We start from the raw sequence: 21641 nt of genomic DNA on the forward strand, positions 1-21641 counted from the left end.
TCCATAATGTAATACATTTGCAACAAGGATGAACAAGCACTCTCTAGCCTCTCTCCACTAAATTGGAATCAAGCCAAGCGTAGATTTTCTAAACAACATTAGGAGAGTAAAAGCCTTGACGACCTTTATCTGTGTGTTGTGTTTGCTAATGATTTCAGGCTATTCGTTTTTGAAGTTCTGCAGGTTAACACATCTGCTCTCTCCTTCCAACAGGAAGAGCATCTTATGTCAATAAGAGAAGGAGCACAGAGGACTCTGATCCAAAGGCAATAACACACACCTCGTGTGTGTTAGAGCTGATGCATGCATATTGTGACACAGTGTGGAGGACTAGTGAGTAAAGTAGCCTGGTGCCGGCATGTTGACATTGCAGTCAGTCTTGTGCTATTATGAAACGGTTGCTACCTGTTTTTGTATCCGTCAAAAGGCCATAGTGTTGTCTGGACCAACTCTATCTTTTCATGACTTTTAATGTGTTTAGAAGCTATAGGGCTCTACCCAAAAGTAGTGCACTATATAGGGAATAGGGTGCCAATAGGAGCATGTCCTGTGTCCTTACAGTCCCCCATAGATGAAAATGCCATCAAAATATGGCAATCATGTACTACATTTATAAATGGGAAGCCACACAACCCCATACACACTAACTGCTTCTATGAACATACAACTTGGCTGAGTGAATGTGGGGATTGAATTGTTCTGCTAGTCATGGTAAAGTAAATGTAAATTGTGGTGGCTTAGCTGGTAGGCAACAGTATTCCTTTTGCAAATTAAGACAAACACTTTATGGGGTGAATGGGTCACTGTCTATCTGGCAAAAGCCAACAAACCATAGCTGTCAATGTTTACATATCACCACAGGAGACGAGCTAGGTGAGGAACATTAGATGATTGAGTGGATTAACCTCTATCCAAATAAGGTACCAATGAGCCTATTTAAAATGGCTGTGTGGATGCAAGTTGTAGCCTACCAGTTGTCTGTCTCAAAACAAGTGATAGTGGTACCAGCATTAACAGTGGTGAAAAAGTGAACGTTATTCCCTATTCCCTACACCACTCCTCATAGGGCTATGGTCAAAACTAGTGCACTATACAGTGAATAGGGTGCCATTGGTCAGGGTGCGATCAGACCAATGCAGGAGAGGTGTTGGGACCGGAGTATTTTGACTCACCAATAAGTCTTGAGATGACTACTGTACTTCTTTGGCTTCATGTAGTTGAATATTATCAGGAGCAAAGTTTAACATCCTGCAAAATCATAAGTGGGAATAATACACTTAAATAGTCTACCTTTGTTCATGAGCAGGCACAGATCCTGTAAGATGTCTGATAAGAATGACTTAAAGGTTAACACAGGAACATAAAATATAGTACAATAACCTGTAGGCCTACAATTGGAAGAAGAGGGTGTTGACATTCACACAGTATTGGGTAAAAGTAATGCTAAAGTTGAACAAATCACTGCAAGGTGTGATATCAGAGCATTTCTCAGGGATGCCAAGGTCTCAATAAAATGCCCACACTGAAAAGTAATGAAAAAATGAGAGGCTATTTGATGTAATTTAAACAAGCTGAAGAGTTGTCCTTGCCAAATAGCTGCTACACTTGGCCAGATAAGTCCTAAAAAACAGCCAATAGTATTTTTTATCAATAATGTCCCCATTAAAAAAACATGGACATTCAGTTGAATCAGTTCCAGCTGATTTATTCAGTTGTCAAGATACAGACTTCAGCATGACGACAAGTAACGCATTTCATTTGCTACAAAAAAAATGTGGACAGTCCATTTAAGAGTAGCCTATATTGCACAAAATAAAGAGAAATAAATGTGCCAATAAGATAAAATACAAAGAAAATCCAGTTTCATACCTGCTATTTGGGACCCATTCACACATATACATAAACTCCTAATTTTACAATTTTACAGAACATGTACAATCTTAAATCTAGTACCAGCAAGAGGTCCACAGTCACCAATTCCAATTGAACTCATTAAGCACCCCAAATATGCTCTACTTCTGTACATATACCATAGCTTAAAATAATTGCAAGGCATGTCGATGCAACTTGACATCTTTTCAACCCTTGCATGCTAAATGAAACCGGATACAAGTGCCTGAAAAAAAACTTTTAAAAAACAAACAATTGAAAGCACAGTAAGAACATTCCCTTCGTTAAACTGTACAAAAATATGCCAGAAAATATATATATTTTTCCAAAGATGAGGTATGTGTTGGTTATGTATCAAAATGCTGCATCCTGTGGATTTAGCGTACTACTTACAGTATTCGGAGTTAGCCTACTACTTACAATTTTTCCATAACAGGAGGGAATCGGAACTAATTAAAACAAAGTTGTGGAATACAGAAAATCATAACACCTTTGAAAAGTTATACATCCTGAATGAACAGTGTCTCAGATTTTTGCCTCGGATCAGCCCAGCCGTGTTCAGACCAGTGGTTACAAGTGAGATGGGAATGCATAGTTCAGTCTGTGGTCCGCTTTTAAATTTGAGCAGTTTCACTGCAGATCCGAGGGAAATCCATAAAACCAAGTCATGGTGACAAATTAATGTCACAGTTTTTTTTTTTTTTGCAATAGTACCGCATTGTAACGAATTTGTTTCAGTTCGAGGACCCTCTCCTTGCCTACATGATAGCACACAGGTCTGGAGAGGAAACTGATATAACACTGTTCCCGCTACTACTAGAGAATGATTCCCTTTTGTACGTAGCTAGCTAGTAGGTAAACACCAAATCTGAAAAGTTAGCGTCAAGCCAATCGCCTGCGATCATTTCGCTCAATTCGGGGGTGCAATAGTCTGGGAATTCAAAGTGAGAGCTAAGGCTGCCCTCACTGAAAGAGTCCAAGTCCTTATCCACCAAGGAAAGAGACAGATTTCCTGAATTCGAGGTCCCCAGCTCCACTCCGTGAGCACTGGAGGCTAGATTTAAACTGAAGTCAACCAGTAAGTCATCGGCGTCTTCGCTGGAACTGGACGAGGTGGAGACCGACCTGAATGAAGATGCTGGTGAGAGTGATGCAGGGCAAATTGTGTTCTGCTTGGTAATGTTCTTGAAATTGTAGAACAGTCTGGTAGGAGCTGCGTTCGCATTCCGGGACTCCTCGTACATGCTCGCACCCTCAGACTCTGCAGTGGAGCTCAGAGTGGGACTCGCCGGCACTTTGGCGATGTTGTACGGTATTGGTTCCTCGTCCTCTTCCATTTTAATCCGAGAGAACACTTCCTCCTCGTAGTCCTCTTCGTCGTCATCCTCATCAGAATATTCCATTTTTACAGATTTGCTAGTTGTAAAACTGGTGAAAACATAGTCATAACGAGGGTCGTGAGACGGTCTCGTTGTCACCGCCTTCATAGTTTTTAATTTAGCGAATTTCTTAGCCGGGGCTTTCACAGGTTTAATGTTAGTCTTCTCCGGTGATTGCGCGGCTTGTTTTGTGGAACTGTCAAGCTTTGGTTTCTTCTTGGGTCGGTACTTGTAGTCAGGGTAGTCAGCCATGTGTTGTAGCCGGAGCCTCTCGGCTTCCCTGATAAACGGGATCTTTTCACTGTCCTTCAACAATTTCCACCGCTTTCCCAGTCTTTTGGAGATTTCCGCGTTGTGCATGTCCGGAGACTGCTCCATGATCTTTCTCCTCTCGACTTTCGACCACACCATAAATGCATTCATGGGTCGTTTGATGTGACCGGTTGCTGTCTTGCACCAGTCAGCTTTCACGGATTTCAGTGGCACCGGGCTACACGCCATCAGTTCGCTTTCCTCAGTGTCTGTAGCTTCTCTGCTACTCTCTGTCTCACTGTGTTCTGTTTGCTGCACCATGTTCCGTTGTGTGTTTCAAGTCCACTGCCGCGTTTTAAATACCCACGGGCACTTTCTGGTAACTCCTTGCTGTGCTACTTAGCTTATGTTAGTTACCCTTAACACTTCTCGCTCAACCAAACAACCCCCTCCCAAAGTTACCAACTGCCTTCTTAGCTAGTTTTTTTGGTCTTTCATATCGTTTACGTCATTTTTAATTACCCAATCACAGCTCTTCACTCCGCCCAGCAGTTTCCAGACATTCCGTTAACCCTTTGCTGCCACACGAGATTTCATTGGTAGACGGTGTGGAGACAGGAAAATGTTATGTACACTGATGGTAGGGATTGGCAGACGATACATTGGGAAAGTCGAAGACAAGTGTGCATCAGTTTCATACAGTCCTCCCCATAAAACAAGTATTATTGCATTGCTTTGTTTTCTCTGGCCAAACAGATGTCTAGAATATTGAATGGATTAGTGAGACTCATTGTGGCGCCTGAGCTCAGTAATGTATATTATTTAGGCAGTACCCACAATAATGTGTATTTCACTCTTGTTTTGTTTGTAGACATCTGATGTATACAACACAGGAGACTGCTGAGGGGAGAATGGCTCATAATAATTACCGAAATGGCCAAATGGAATGGCATCAAACACCTGGATTTGATATCAATCCACTAATTCCGCTCCAGTCATTACCACCAGCCCATTCTCCCCAATTAAGGTGCCACCAACCTCACGTGGTGTACAACATATTTGAAGAAAGTTATCCCAGTTTTTTAATGTGATGGTCTGCAACCTGGTCTCAGAGCAAAACGTATTATATGTTACTAAAATCCATTTAGTATGATATGAAAGGGAAAGGGGATACCTTGTCAGTTGCACAAATTAATGTGTTCAACCGAAATGTGTCTTCCGCATTTAACTCAATCCCTCTGAATCAGAAAAGTACCCGGGGCTGCCTTAATTGATCTTCACGTCATTGGTGCCCGAGGTGCAGTTGTTGTTGGGGGTTAACCACCTTGCTCAAGGGCAGAATGGCAGATTTTTCCACCTTGCCGGCACAGGGATTCAAACCAGTGACCTTTCGGTTACTGTTACGTTACAGTGAAATATGCAATAGCGGTCGTACAATATAATACGAATTGTAGGATGTATTGTATGTTACAAATTGCAATTCGTATGATTCGTATGATGTGTTTACAATGATGTGTTTACAATTACAATTGTTACAATATGTTGCTTATGTTAGCTAGGTGCTAGATGACTTATGCTAAAGTTAGCTAGGTTGCTAACATTAGTTCGGTTGAGGTTAGGGTTAAGGTTAGGGTTCGGAGTTAGGTTAAAGGGTTAAGTTTAGGGGAAGGGTTAGCTGACATGCTAAGTAATTACAAAGTAGCTAAAAAGTAGTAAGTAGTTGCAAAGTTGCTAATTAGCTTAAAAAGTTGTCTATGATGACATTCGAACACGCAAACTTTGGATTGCTAAACGTTCCCGACCAACCACCCAACTTTCATTTTTGCAGTAGCAACCCATTCCTGCAATCAAATGATACAATCACCCTGTAGTGGCCTCATGGGTGGAATGTTAATATTTTTATAATTTCATAATTATTCAACATAATTTTTTTTGTTAAATTTCAGTCTTCTGTGATGTTTAAAAATAGTAATATTGGGATGCAAACTCAAAATGTAATTTTCAACTCTATATCTGGTACAGGTCTTCTTTTTGTAAGACCATAACCATGTGTGTAAGGTGTATACATTTTTTTTCAAAGTAGACTTGTTTAAAAGACTACCAAGAAACACTCTGTGTGACCCAGAGAGATAGAGTCATATTATCAGAGACCGAAGCAAAGATTGCTGTGTCAAGGAACAGTGCAGCCTCTCTCTAAAGACCACCCTAGCATCAGTTATTGTTTCCCCGCTGCCAGATTCACCTCTTATAAGGCTTTTCTAGCTCTCTTTTCATCCCCTAGAGGGCAATCATTTACCCCTCTGGATCTGCACTCCAGAAAATCCACTACTCTACTCTACCTTCCCCCCCATTCAATCTCATATGGTGAGACATTAGAAATGCAGAAAGGGAGAGGAGGAAGAGAGGGCGAGTGAGAGATCGAGAGAGCACTCACCAGCTTCATTTTCCCCAGGAAGTACACAGGGTAGTGTGGCAGGCCCTAGCTTCAAATGCATTACCAAAACAGACAACTCAGGCCCCAGTGTTCTCATCAGATTAGGCTGGTTACATGTGGCTCACACACTCAGCCACTCTGGCAGGAAAATGTTGTCCAATGTGACAATTTACAGCTGACGTGTTTTTGTTTAGGTGTGTGTGTTCATGAATAACAGTAACCTGAATTAATGGACTTTCCAATTTGATCATACCTGTCAAAGAGTTACTAGCTGTTTTTGAAGTGTTGCATCATGTTTGTGTTTATGACTTTCTTTACTTTCATCAGGCCTGTAGTGCTTGTAACAGCCTATTTAGTTATGTGGCATGAGAAATGCAATAAACTATCATCCCATAGGAGTAATGTAGTCCAACATCTAAATATTTAAAAACAACCACAACACCTGGTGCAAAAACGCACTCCAAAAAACAAGACAGCTTTTCCAAGAAGCATCAATGATATCCTGAGCTTGGAGCATAGACCCAGTGCAGTGTTTTATATATATTTCCACACTATGAGGTTGGAATAATACTGTGCATTTGTAAAAAAAAATATGATAATGCCCTTTTAGTGTAAGAGCTGTTTGACAAGTTGTAAGAGCTGTTTGAAAAGTTGTTGTTTAAATGTTTTAAATGTATTTATTTATTAAAGCTTTGAGCAGCATGGTAAAAAAACATACACTATATATACAAAAATATGTGGACACCCTTCAAATTAATGGATTTGGCTATATCAGCCACACCCGTTACTGGCAGCCGTATAAAATCGAGCACACAGCCATGCAATCTCCATAGACAAACATTGGCAGTAAAATGGCCTTACTGAAGAGCTCAGTGACTTTCAACATGGCACCATCATAGGATGCCACCTTTTCAACAAGTCAGTCAAATTTCTGCCCTGCTAGAGCTTCCCCGGTCAACTTTAAGTGCTGTTATTGTAAAGTGGAAATGTCTAGGAGCAACAACGGCTCAGCCGTGAAGTGGTAGGGCACACAGAGCAGGACTGCTGAGTGCTGAAGCGTGTAGTACGTAAAAATCATCTGTCCTCATTTGCAACACTCACTACTGAGTTCCAAACTGCCTCTGGAAGCAACGTCAGCACAGGAACTGTTTGTCGGGAGCTTCATGAAATGTGTTTCCATGGCAGAGCCTAAGATCACCATGTACAATGCCCAGCGTCAGCTGGAGTGACGTAAAGCTTTTGCCGCCATTAGACTCTGGAGCAGTGGGTTCTCTGGAGTTATGAATCACGCTTCACCATCTGGCAGTGCAGTGGACAAATCTGGGTTTGGAGGATGCCAGGAGAACCCTACCTGCCCCAATGCATAGTGCCAACTGTAAAGTTTGGTGGAGGAAGAATAATGGCCTGGGGCTGTTTTTCATGGTTCGGGCTAGGCCCCTTAGTTCCAGTGAAGGGATATTTTAACACTACAGCATACAATGAAATTCTAGACGATTCTGTGCTTCCAACTTTGTGGCAACAGTTTGGGCAAGGCCCTTTCCTGTTTTAGCATGACAATGCCCCTGTGAACAAAGCGAGGTCCATACAGAAATGGTTTGTTGAGATCGATGTGGAAGAACTTGACTGGCCTGCACAGAGCCCTGACCTCAACCCCATCTAACACCTTTTTGATGAATTGGAACACAGACTGCCAGGTCTAATTGCCCAACATCAGTGCTCAACCTCACTAATGCTCTTGTGACTGAATGGAAGCAAAGTCCCCGCAGCAATGTTCCAACATCTAGTGGAAAGCCTTCAGAAAGGTGGAGGCTGTAATGGCAGCAAAGGGGTGACCAACTCCGTATTAATGCCCATGATTTTGGAATGAGATGAGCTGCTGTCCACATACTTTTGGTCATGTAGTGTATATCGCGATTGCAATGATGTCCAAGGGGAAAAAACACTGCTTGTTGTTGTCAAACTCTTTGTTGCTGTAATATCGCAAATAGACGTGGTTGTTTCACCATTAAGGATTCTAGGTTAAAGGTGAGCTTTGAATATCAAGATGGCATAAAGACTGGCTGGCAGACTCCATATGAGTAATGAGTAATCTGTCTCCACAGTTCTTATCTGTAGGACTGAAAGCTTCTGCTAAAAAGACCCATAGAGAAGTGCTGAAGCATAGGATCAATACCAGAGCTCTGACTGGGGCCCATCTGATATTGAAGATCCTGGGATGGATTCCTTCTGAATAGCCTCAGACAGGGGTACTCGATTTGCTTTCCTTCAATTTCTGTGCTCACAAAGGCAAGTCACATTGGTTCAGGTACAACTGCACATCCCCCATACAATAGCACTGAGGAAATACAAGTTACATGTAGGTCTATCCCTATGTATGTTACATTATGTATTCATATGTACTTTTTCAAATGTATTTTATGCATCATTATTCCTTACCATTGAAAATTAAGTCATACCACCAGGATAAGGAGATTAGTGAAAGACAATGTCACACACCATCGAGGGTGATCTGTTAATGCGTGGGGCCTCTCATTCACATAGATGAGTAAACCACTGCATCCTGGCCATTGCTTTAGGAATGCAACTGTGCTGGGCGGAAGAAGGCTGAGGAGGGGAGGGAGAGAGGTGAAGAGGGGAGCTAATGGCCACCATTAGGGGTGTGAACTGAAAAGTATCTTGTGTGGGTATGGCGACAAGCAGCTGGGGTTTGCTTTATTGCCATTGTTTTGGAAGCAAAGCTGTAAAAGCAGGCTGTTCTCCCTGGACTGATGTGTGGTGGATGAGTGGCTGGGGAGATTGTGTATGCGTCCGAAATGGGACCCTATTCCCTTTATAGTGCACAAATGTTTACCTGAGCTCTATGGGATTCCCTATGGGCCAAGGTCAAAAGTAATGCACTATATAGAGAATAGGGTGCAATTTGGGATGCATCCATGCTGTGAAACAACATCCTGTTAATCTTTACTGAAGAGTCTCTTCATCTCATGGGAAAAGGGGTTCTAAGTCTGACTGAGGTATTAATTTGATTCAATGAAAAGCACTCAGACTACTGAACATTAATTATACCACAGTGCCTTTTTATAAATTAAATTAAAAAGTTGCAGCAGTATCTTTCCTACAAAATTCTTATGGAGCTCTGCTCACATTATCTGGTGAATTTATTTTGAATAGTATAGCATTGTGCTTGTTGCTAATGTTCCTCAAAACAGAGGGTCAATCTGTTGTTTGCAGCTTTTTACTTTTTGCAAGACCGCAGTTCTTCACAAACACAAACTTTACAGAGGCCATGTTCTGTTATAATCTCCACCCGGCACAGCCAGAAGAGGACTGGCCACCCCACATAGCCTGGTTCCTCTCTAGGTTTCTTCCTAGGTTTCTTCCTAGGTTTTGGCCTTTTTCCTAGCCACCGTGCTTCTACACCTGCATTGCTTGCTGTTTGGGGTTTTAGGCTGGGTTTCTGTACAGCACTTTGAGATATCAGCTGATGTACGAAGGGCTATATAAATAAATACATTTGAATTTGATGCACCATTGAGAGCATCCTGTCAGGCTGTATTACTGTAGGTAGGGCAACTGCACCATTGAGAGCATCCTGTCAGGCTGTATTACTGTAGGTAGGGCAACTGCACCGTCCGCAACCGCAGGGCTCTCCAGAGGGTGGTGCGTTCAGCCCACAGGAAGGCACAGAAGTTCATCAAGTACCCCAGCCGCCCGAGCCATGACCTGTTCACCCTGCTATCGTCCAGAAGGTCAGTATAGGTGCATCAAAGCTGGGACAGAGAGACTGAAAAACATCTATTTCAAGGCTATCAGACTGTTAAATAGCCATCACTAGCCGGTTTCCACCCTGCCCTAAACTTAGTCACTGTTACTGGCCGGCTACCACCCGGTTACTTATCCCTGCACCTTAGAGGCTGTTGCCCTATGTACATAGACATGGAACATTGATCACTTTAAAAAAAAGTGTACATCATGTTTTATATTGCAAATGTATATACTATATTCTAGTCAAGTCATTTTTGCGAAAGAGCTCGCAAGTAAGCATTTCACTGTAGTATTCTACTACTGCTCTACCATGTGCATGTGACAATAAAACTTTGAATCATTCATTTATTTGACCTAAGTTTTTGCTAAAGAGCCTGTCTCAAGGTGTGATGAATGTAACTTGTTTCACCATCATTATCAGGTAGCAGACTGAATTAGAGTTACATGGACGGATATTTAGTGAAACTAATTTAGTCATGCCTTCCTATCCCACCTTGTCTATGTGAAATACACAGAGAAAACTCGGGATGCATATTCATCACCGTCTACCCACACAAGTGTGAGCTCAGCTCAGAGCAGATTTGATGATGTCTTCTTGTAACCTGTTGTCGCTTCTATTGTGTCTCCGACTCAACAGGGAGGTGTCCAAACTACACAGGGCTGGAGCACCCACCGACAACAGCAGTAAACTTGTAATAGTAAACATATATTCAGGGGCTGACCTGCTATAATGAGAGTGTGTTTAGTTTGAAAGCCAGGCCCTGCGTTGCTGGATTGCTCTGTTACCCTTACACTCTGTATGGTGAAGGCCCATAAGGTCCCCCCCAAACGGCACCCTGTTTCCCATGGTCCCTGGTCAAAAGTAGTTCACTACATAGGGAATAGGGTGCCATTTGGGACATACACAAGATGCAGGACTGGTGGAGAACGCATAGATTCACATGTGTGTGCATGCCCTTTTCAGACTATTGATTCCTGCAGCCAGGTGTTTGTGTCCCAAATGGCACCCCATTCCCTACATAGTGCACAAATTTTGTCTGGTCCAAAGTAGTGCACTATGTAGGGAATAGAATGCCAAAATGGCCTGACAGAGCCCAGCGATGGACACATCTATCAAACACTATTACAATGGATAAATTAAATCACGTTTATTTCAGTTGGAGGCTTCAGGCGAAACTTTTCAAATTGCAAGTTCCATGATGAAAAGAAGAAAGGGACTTTATGGCTGGGATAACTGTAGCATGTGAATCTAATATGTACTACTGATTCCTCAGCCCCGCGTGTCTATATAGCACCCAGCAATGCTCTAATTTCCTCATTCAAAGAATTACCTCTTTCACAAGTCGTGAAAGAGGGGCAATCTGGTGAGATGTCTCCCTAATCTCTTTCTGAGAACCGGTGTTACATACCGTAACCCATAGTTTTATTTTCACCGAGGACAGTGCGCCAGAGAGGGTGCAGGAACCTCCAAACGAGAGAGTACATGAAGGTTGAACCGAGAGCGCATGAAGGTCACGTGGCCAAGGTAAGCAACAGTCTTTACACTCTAGAGAAGTGTGGGAGGGGGGGGTCTAAGCTAACATGGAATTGTTTTAAGATGGTCATATCAAGGATTATTTAGCTATTTGATTTAGAATTGTATGCCCTCTTAAGGTATCCCCCCAAAAGATTAAAACAATATTGGATGAAACATTGAATTTGGCATTACTGCTATTAGCCAATATAAACTACATGGAACAACAGATAGTCCCCAAAAAAGTCTAAAGGATGTTAGTTCTGAAGTGTTTGTCCTATATCTGAGAGATATAAGAAAGGTCAGAAACACTTTTATTTTACATGTATTTATCCCCTTATTTTAGGCACCAAACTATATCCATATATACAGTACCATTCAAAAATGTGGACACCTACTCATTCCAGGCCTTTTCTTTATTTGTACTATTTTCCACATGGTAGAATAATAATGAAGACATCAAAACTATGAAATAACACATATGGAATCATGTAGTAATCAACAAAAATGTTAACCAAATCAAAATATATTTTATATTTGAGATTCTTCAAATAACCACCATATGCCTTGATGACAGCGTTGCACACTCTTGGCACACTCTCAACCAGCTTCATGAGGTAGTCACCTGGAATTAATTTCAATTAACTGGTGTGCCTTCTTAAAAGTTAATTTGTGGAATTTCTTTCCTTAATGCATTTGAGCAAATCAGGTAGGGATGGTATACAGAAGATAGCCCTATTTGGTAAAAGACCAAGTCCATATTATGGCAAGAACAGCTCAAATAAGCAAAGAGAAATGACAGTCCATCATTATTTTAAGACATGAAGGTCAGTCAATGCAGAATATTTCAAGAACTTTTAAAGTTTCTTTAAGTGAAGTTGCAAAAATCTATCATGCGCTATGATGAAACTTGTTCTCATGAGGACCGCCACAGCAAAGGAAGACCCAGAGTTACCTCTGCTGCAGAGGATAAGTTCATTAGTGTTTCCAGCCTCAGAAAGCAGAGCCCAAATAAGTGTGTCATAGAGTTCAAGTAACAGACACTTCTCAACATCAACTGTTCAGAGGAAACTGCATGAATCAGGCATTGAGTCCAAATTGGAGATTTTTGGTTCCAATCGCTGTGTCTTTCTGAGACGTGTGGTTCCCACCGTAAAGCATCTGCTGCATTAGATGACCTGGTCTCCTCAATCACCCGACCTCAGCCCAATTTAGATGGTTTGGGATGATGCGTACAGATCGGTTGCTGCCCTGCCGTAAAGGCCCCTACACCTCCTTCTGGATGATGTTCCCACTCCCATTGTAGGGGATTCACCCACAACAATAATCCGAACCTGAGATCAGTCTGCCTGGCATATGTGTTGCTCTGCGAGAAAGCAGATGTTCGCTGCTCCATAGCAAGATTTCTCTTGCCAGAGAGTGAAGTTGACGGGAGTGCGTTCCTACTTGGCAGTTGATATACGCCACCGTAGATGTATTGTCTGACCTGACTAGGACAGGTTGGACCTGTAGGAACGGACGGAAGTGCCTGAGGGCTAGTAACACAGTGTAGAGCTTGAGAATGTTGATATGGGGAGTACTCAGATGGTCTGAATATACACCGTTCACCGTACGCCCTTCGCCCCCCATCCCTGTAGTGACGCATTCTTTCTCCCAGTGGGGCAGCCCTGCATCAAGAGGGATGGGTCTCTCCGGCATTGAAGGGCCGATATGCACTTTGCAGAGAGAACCACACATCTGTGCTGGTGGAGTGAGGTCACTCAGTGCTGGAAGTCTCTCATGAGGAGGACGCCAAGCGGAACTACCACAATCATTGAGGCCATGAGCCCAAGATGCCTCAGATACATCCAGTACATGACTGGTTGTCAGGTAAAATACTGAGAGGCAGTGGCAAAAAGTTGTCACTCTATCAACAGTGAGGGCTACTCAACAGGCTACAGTCCAGAGACAATCCAAATAGATTTCGGTCAGTAAGAGCGAGCATTTGGCATGATTTATCCTGAATCCTAGAGTGAGAAGGTGCGACAACACTTGGGTTGTGTGCTCCGCTGCCTGAGCTTGAGTGTCCTTCAGATCAACCATTAGCCGCTGTACGTCAGGACTCTTAAGCCTCACCTCTAGGCGGGCTGGGGCAGCTTAGGCACACTTCATGAACATCCATGGGGTCAGGGACAGACCGAATGGCGAGGTGAGATATCCGTAGGTTATGCCCTAGAAGGCAAACCTTAGATATCACCTGTGTGCAGGATGAACTCTGATGTGGAAAAAAGCATCCTTGAGGACTACTGTGGTGAACTACTCGTTCGGCCGAATCAGATTTAACAGCATGCGATGTGTTAGCATTCAAAATCTGTAGACCCTCAGATTGTTGAAGTACCGTTAACAACCCTTTTGGTGACTAAGAAATAGAGTCTGAAGAAGCCTGAGCAGGTTCTTCCCTCAAAGGACACTTTCCCCTGTGGACTTCCCATGAAACTTAGAGGGACCCCACAAATTGTAAACTGCACACGTGTGTCACTGATCCATGTGAGACGCAAGATAGTGGGGAGCCCTGTGGCAACCGTGGAAGGGACTGGCGGACCCGTGGTGTTTATGGGTCGTGAGGTGGGGGGGGCTCCTGTGCTGCACCTCTGGAGTGTGTAAACATGCGTGTGTGACCTGATGCAGGACTCCCGAGGAGACTTTGGTTGTCATGGTTGTCAGCCCCAGCTCCTGGTGTGCAACTTCATTGGTACCCCAGTGCCTCACTCTCCTTTTTCTTAGACTCAAACCTGGCCTGTATCTCCACACAGGCTGGTGGGATCTGTCCATTTAGGATCTGTCCATTCAGACAGCCTTGCATAAATCAGCCAGAGGGTTTTCTGGCCAACAGTTGCGGTTCCAAGACCCTCCTAGAAGCCTCAGAGGTAAACTTGAGGGCCCAAGTGGGATGGTCAGCAAGGTGGTTAAACTCCGATAATTTATCCCGGTCATCGGTGCCACCAGGCAAGTCAATGGAGACTCCACACGGCCGCGGTGGAGCGGTCGTTGAGATGAGCGAGTTTGGGGGCAGAGGAAGATGAGCTCAAAGTCTTAGTATTGAGGTGCTCAGCCAGGAAAGGCTCCACGGGAGAAGTTCTGAACCATCCCAATGACTCCATGCCATAAATATCCACGTGGGATTAGTTAGGAGAAGGTGACTTAAGTGGCTCTGCCCAGAAAGACTCCACCAATGACACATATGGACTTAACCCTATTTGGTAAAATACTATCTTCTGTATACCACCCTTACCTTGTCACAACACAACTGATTGGCTCAAACGCAGAAGGAAGGAAATTCCACAAATTAACTTTTAACAAGGCACACCTGTTAATTGAAATACATTCCAGGTGACTACCTCATGAAGCTGGTTGAGAGAATGCCAAGAGTGTGCAAAGCTGTCATCAAGGCAAAGGGTGGCTACTTTGAAGAATCTCAAATATAAAGTATATTTTGATATGTTTAACACTTTTTTGGTTACTACATGATTCCATGTGTTATTTTATAGTTTTGATACCTTCACCATTATTCTACAATGTAGAAAATAGTAAAAACAAAGAAAAAGCTTTGAATGAGTAGGTGTGTCCAAACTTTTGACTGGTACTGTATATTATTTAGTATATGTAAAGACAGGATTCAATTGAGAATTGTTTGATGGGTGAGAGTAACATCAAATGTGAACGATGCCCAAGGCAAGAAACAGTGCAGTAGACTTTTTCAAAACCTAGTCGCATGCATCATATAGCCTAGCCCATAGGCATATACAGTATGTTTTGATAAGGTTTGCATAACAACTAATGTGGCCAAATAACTCTAAGCGTATCCTGTAGGCCTAGGACCCCTGGAACAGTGTTGGAGAGCCCATAGCCTACAGAGCCTAGTGAAACATGTAAACCCATTATAAATCCAGTCCCTGCGCGTGTGAAAACAGATTTTTGACTGGTCACTATGGTCGCTATTTAAAAGAGGATTCCTATTTTGAATAGTGACCAGTCACAGCTCTGTTGCCAAGTGCTTGTCAAATTATGAATTATGGACTGATGAAGTGCGTGCAGCCTGCGCAAGAAACAGAGCAGAGCACATGCCTTTCATGCAACTTAAAAAAAAAATCATCATTAGAGTCCCATCATGCAGCCTTAGAATGTATCCCATTTGCATTTGAGTAATTTAGCAGACGCTCTTATCCAGAGCGCATAGTGAGTGCATACATTTTAATACTTTTTTTCGTACTGGTTCCCTGTGGGAATCAAAACATATAGCCTAAAAGTAGTATCATAACTAAAGCTCCATAAATAACTCTAAATTAACCATATGGGAGGACATGTTTCAAAATATCACTTGGTAACCACTCAACACAGAAGAGCTGCATGTGCACAATCCCTCGGAAATCGTTTGGGGAAAATATCCTTTCTATTTTATTCAGCTATGTTCAATTGTTTTCGTCTTACTATAAAATAACATAAAATAATGCCAATGTAATTATAAGAAAATCATGTCTGCTAAATGAACTCCTGTAGCCCATAGCCATATGGCATAGTCAGATCAGGGCCTAACAAAAGGATGGCTCAGAATACGCTTTTCTGTTAATCTGAAATAGGCTACATTTTCTTCATATAATATTTCTTTAAAATAAATAATGAATTGTTTGTGATGGTGTAGGCTATATTAAATGGATTTATAAGACTTTTTGAAATGTAGATGTTCCAAAGGTCTGCATCAGTGGCTTATAAGCTATGCATGGAAGCCCAGAGATACTAAACTTGTTTATGTTAACATTAAATTACAGTGAGACTGGCAGTTATTTGCTTGACAGTTAACGGCTGACAAAATCATGACCGCCACAGGCCTAGGGAGGGGAATGGCTGGGGTATATACAAATTAAAAACTTTTTTTTTTTGCAAAAATTCTAGTGTTTTTGCAGGCATTAATTAAATGTAGCCGGTTCAGAAGGGAAACCTGAGTGTGGTGGAGTCTGGTGGCATTAGCTGAACGCATCAGTGGATTTTGCACCAGTTAGATTCACACCCTACTTACATGCATTCTATTTAAGTTGACTAGTTCTACACATGCTTCCTCGATGCCGAATGTCATCAGCATGCATGCTGCCATTGCGTTGCTGCTGTAACTCGTTGTTTTTCGCTATGCTTGAGGTTTTTTTTCAATAGGAACTTTCTTTGTGAATGCTTGCTAGCTTGGCTGCTGCGGGGATGTCATTGATTGCAAGGATCAACCATGTTGCTGCTCTACAGTTGTCAGTCAATAGCTGCTACAAACTAGCTAGCTAAGTAGAATTCGTCTCGGGAGTAGCCTATTGTACACTTTGTCAGTTCCCAATGTCATGCACTCTGTGATCACGGAGAATCATTCCTAGGAAGTAGCCTATGCTAGGCTAGCTATACAGGCCTATGTGTCAATATACAGTGAGTAGGAAATGTTTTCTGATCATGAGCAAGGAGATGGTGCTGATCCATTACACTGTTTAACCTAACAATACATTCAACTTAATGTGCAGAATGGTCTGGATTAATGTGCTTGTATAACTACACTTTTGCTGCTTTTCTACTCAGAGCAAATCAGAGTATCTGCTAGCTCATTATTAGCATACATTTTAAAGTGTAATTTCAGTCAATGTAGTTTTATTTGCTTCATCCTTATCGGTAGCAGTATGTTTAGGCTCTGATTATTAGCCATGTTTCTAATCATGTGTCATGCATTTTACATAGCTAGTCCCTCCCTATCAATCCATATTGCATTCTAATAGTATTATTCTATTGACAGTTTTGTTTAGACTATTGTATTGTATGCTAATTCTTTCTATTCAGGTGTTAGCTGATATTCTTTACCTCATTATGTGCACACAGTATTGCATTATGGCATGACTGCCAATATTCCATTGCAGGAGTATGTGTATGTTTAGGCTCCTTGCTGAGGTCAATGCTCATGCTAATTCATGCATTGGCTGTTATGTCTTGTATCTTCTACACATAGTCGTTATGGCATGTCTGCTGTCATTGCTGTTACCAAGAGCACACGGTGAGGTTGTGGTGTCATAGAGGCAAACTAGCCACGCCTTCCACAGCATCTGCTTGGAGCATCGCAGTACGATGGCAGACCGATTACTTTTATCCAGGTGCAAAACCAAGGTTTTCGCAGAACCTTTACCAGATGTAATGAGGCTTTTTAACATGAACACTTAGTTTTACATTCATTGACAATATCCAGCTTTTTATTGTTTATGTTCTTGTGTATTTTAATTGTGTATTTCTTGTGATGTATGGTTGGTGCGATCAATTTACCCCTTTGTGGATTAATTAGTAGTCTTATTTACTAATGCATTATCAGGTTTTACTGTCATCCATAGCTGTTTTGTGCATCATGTGGTCACTTTCTCAGACTTCTCCCCAGCTAGTTATCTAATAGTGGTGGGATAATCGTTATTGGTTTATTCCAGATTGCCCCTTAGAGGAAAAAAATGCATTCTTGCAGTTATCTATGAATTAGTTCTGTCATCATTCATTCCCGCTGAAGTGATTATGAAGTATCAGGTTAGGCAATATTTTAGTATTGTACTATATTTTAGGATTGTTGTAAGCAAGTTAACACACGTTATCATGCATGCTTGTACGTTGTCCATATGAAGGCATCTTATACCCTGATGCAGCTCACTCTGCTTCAGTAATTTAACTGAGAATGACTCATATCTACCACCATCGTGCTGGCTCAAATGTTGTGGGCCGAGACGTGAACTGATCAGCTGTCGGGCAGCGTGATATCTTGTGATACTCAGATGGCATCAGTTTGCCACCGGCTAAACATACTGGGTCCTTTCAATTATTCTGGTCATCTTTGCAGTATATTTCTTCTTACCAGGTCAACATCTATTCTTCAATCATGGCTTACCGGCATATATTGTTAGACATAAGCTTCAGCTCGATATTGTAGGCCTAGGTTTTAGATGATCATGTCACTGTGCATTTTAAAGATGCATCAGCTACTGCAGAACAGTACCAGCAGTGATAGACTGTTTGGATAGGACAGGTGGTGATAAGTACAGTGCATTCGGAAAGTATTCGACCCCTTGACTTTTTCCACATTTGTTTTATGTTACAGCCTTATTCTGAAATAGATTCATTTCAAATATTTCCTCATCAATCTACACACAATACTCCATAATGACAAAGCGAAAACAGGTTTTTAGACATTTTAGCAAATTTGTTAACTTCTTGCGGCGAGCCATCCCGGATCCGGGATCGTGAATACAGCCTCAAGCTCATTACCATAACGCAACGTTAACTATTCATGAAAATCGCAAATGAAATCAATATGCTAGCTCTCAAGCTTAGCCTTTTGTTAACAACAAAACATTTTCACAAAAACCAGAAAACCATTCAAATAAAATAATTTACCTTTGAAGAACTTCGGATGTTTTCAATGAGGAGACTCTCAGTTAGATTGCAAATGTTCAGTTTTTCCTGAAAGATTATTTGTGCAGGAGAAATCGCTCCATTTTGTGCGTCACGTTTAGCTACTAAAAAAACCTGTATCCAGGATTGTGTAAATCTATCCGCAAGCTCATTAGCATAACACAACGTTAACTATTCATGAAAATCGCAAATGAAATGATATGAATATGCTAGCTCTCAAGCTTAGCCTTTTGTTAACAACACTGTCATCTCAGATTTTCAAAAATATGCTTCTCAACCATAGCAAAACTAGCATTTGTGTAACAGTATTGATAGCTATTGATAGCTAGCATTAGCATTTAGCGTTAGCATTCAGCAGGCAACATTTTCACAAAAACCAGAAAACCATTCAAATAAAATAATTTTCCTTTGAATAACTGCGCCATGTTTGGCTACCAAAAAAAACGAAAATTCAGTTATGAAAATGCCGAACTTTTTCCAAAATAACTCCATAATATCGACTGAAACATGGCAAACGTTGTTTAGAATCAATCCTCAAGGTGTTTTTCTACATATCTCTTCAAAGATATATTGTTTGTGGAAGCGTGCTTTCCCCTCTGTATCCCATGGGAAAATGCCAGCAGCTGAAAATTGCGCACCAATTTAGACAAAGGACACCAGGCGGACCCCTGGCAAATGTAGTCTCTTATGGCCAATCTTCCAATGATATGCCTACAAATACGTCACAATGCTGCAGACATCTTGGACGAACGGCAGAGAGCTTAGGTTCATTCATGGCACATTCACAGCCATATAAGGAGACGATGGGAAACAGAGCCTCAAAAATTCTGCTCATTTCCTGTTTGAGGTTTCATCTTGGTTTCGCCTGTAGCATGAGTTCTGTGGCACTCACAGATAATATCTTTGCAGTTTTGAAAACGTCAGAGTGTTTTCTTTCCAAAGCTTTATTATATTATTATTATATGCATAGTCGAGCATCTTCTTTCGTGACAAAATATTGCGCTTAAAACGGGCACGTTTTTTTTATCCAATAATGACATAGTGCCCCCATAGGTTGAAGAGGTTAAAAATAAAAAACATACCTGTCATGACTGTCCACGACATACCTTATTTACATACGTTTTCAGCCCCTTTGCTATGAGGCTAGAAATTGAGCTCAGGTGCATCCTGTTCCCATTTATCATCTTTGAGATGTTTCTACAATGTGATTGGAGTACACCTATGGTTATTTCAATTGATTGGACATGATGTTGAAAGGCACACAGCTGTCTATATAAGGTCCCACAGTTGACAGTACATGTCAGAACAAAAACCAAGCCATGAGGTCGAAGGAATTGTCCGTAGAGCTTCGAGACAGGATTGTGTTGAGGCATAGATCTGGGGAAGGGCACCAACATATGTCTGCAGCATTGAAGGTCCCCAAGAACACAGTAGCCTCCATAATTCTTAAATGGAAGAAGTTTGGAATCACCAAGACTTCTTAGAGCTGTCTACTTAAGGGAAGTGACCAAGATCCCGATAGTCACTCTGACAGAGCTCCAGAGTTCATCTGTGGAGATGGGAGAACCTTCCAGAAGGACAACCATTTCTTCAGCACTCCACCAATCAGGCCTTTATGGTGGAGTGGCCAGACGGAAGCCACTCCTCAGTAAAAGGCACAGCCTGCTTGGTGTTTGCCAAAGGGCACCTAAAGGACTCTCAGACCATGAGAAACATGATTCTCTGGTCTAATGAAACCAAGATTGAACTCTTTGGCCTGAATGCCAAGTGTCATGTCTGGAGGAAACCTGGCACCATCCCTACGATGAATAATGGTGGTGGCAGCATCATGCTGTGTGGGTGTTTTTCAGTGGCAGGGACTGGGAGATTAGTCGGGATCGAGGGAAAGATGAACGGAGCAATGTACAGAGGGATCGTTAATGAAAACCTATTCCAGAGTGCTCAGCACCTCAGATTGGGGCGAAGGATCACCTTCCAACAGGACAATGACCCTAAACACACAGCCAAGACAACACAGGAGTGGCCCAGCCAGAGCCCGGACTTGAACCCCATCAAACATCTCTGGAGAGACCTGAAAATAGCTGTGAAGCAACTCTCCCCATCCAACTTGACAGAGCTTGAGAGGATCAGCAGAGAAGAATGTGAGAAACTCTCCAAATACAGGTGTTCCAAGCTTGGAGCACCATACCCAGGAAGACTCAAGGCTGTAATCACTGCCAAAGTTGCTTTAACAAAGGTAAAGGTCTGAATACTTACAGTACCAGTCAAAAGTTTGGACACACATTCAATTTTTAGATAAAAAAACAACAACTATTTTCTACATTGTAGAATGATAGTGAAGACATCAAACGTATGAAATAACACACATGCAATCATGTAGTAACAAAAAAAGTGTTAAACACATCAAAATATATTTTATATTTCAGATTCTTGAAAGTAGTCATCCTTTGCCTTGATGACAGCTTTGCACACTCTTGTTTTTGCTTTTTTGTTGTGTGTAGATTGATGAGAGAAAAAATAATACGAATAACAATACGAATAAGGCCGTAACGTATTTTTTCTTGTTGTTGAAAAAGTCAAGGGGTCTGAATACTTTCCGAAATTACTGTAACTACCTAGTAGTCTCTGGTCTTCAACACGGGGGGCCCCACAAGGATGCCTGCTCAGCCCCCTCCTGTACTCCTTGTTCACCCATGACTGCGTGTCCATGCACGTCCGCAACTGAATCATCAAGTTTACAGACAACACAACAGTGGTTAAGCTGACTACCAGCAATGACAAGACCGCCTACAGGCAGGAGGTGAAGGCACTGGCAGAGTGGCGCCAGGAAAATAACATCTTCATCAACGTCAACAAAATGCAGGAGCTTATCGTGGACCTAAGGAGACAGCAGAGGGACCACACACCTATCCACATCGATAGGTCCGCAGTGGAGAGGTTAAAAAGCTTCAAGTTCTTCTGTGTG

At 42.0% G+C, this 21641-nt stretch overlaps 1 protein-coding gene across 1 annotated transcript; it reads right to left on the minus strand.

Annotated features, from left to right (window-relative positions):
* Nucleotides 1-1689: 1689 nt before the first annotated feature.
* Nucleotides 1690-3992, minus strand: sox11b (SRY-box transcription factor 11b). The gene is given in 2 exon segments (XM_029677269.2): nucleotides 1690-2845; nucleotides 2847-3992. Coding segments are annotated over 2 exon segments (1041 nt in total). The 5' UTR covers nucleotides 3843-3992; the 3' UTR covers nucleotides 1690-2800.
* Nucleotides 3993-21641: the final 17649 nt, after the last annotated feature.

Source organism: Oncorhynchus nerka, linkage group LG13 (genome assembly GCF_034236695.1).
Source record: "Oncorhynchus nerka isolate Pitt River linkage group LG13, Oner_Uvic_2.0, whole genome shotgun sequence".
Classification (NCBI taxonomy): Eukaryota; Metazoa; Chordata; class Actinopteri; order Salmoniformes; family Salmonidae; genus Oncorhynchus; species Oncorhynchus nerka.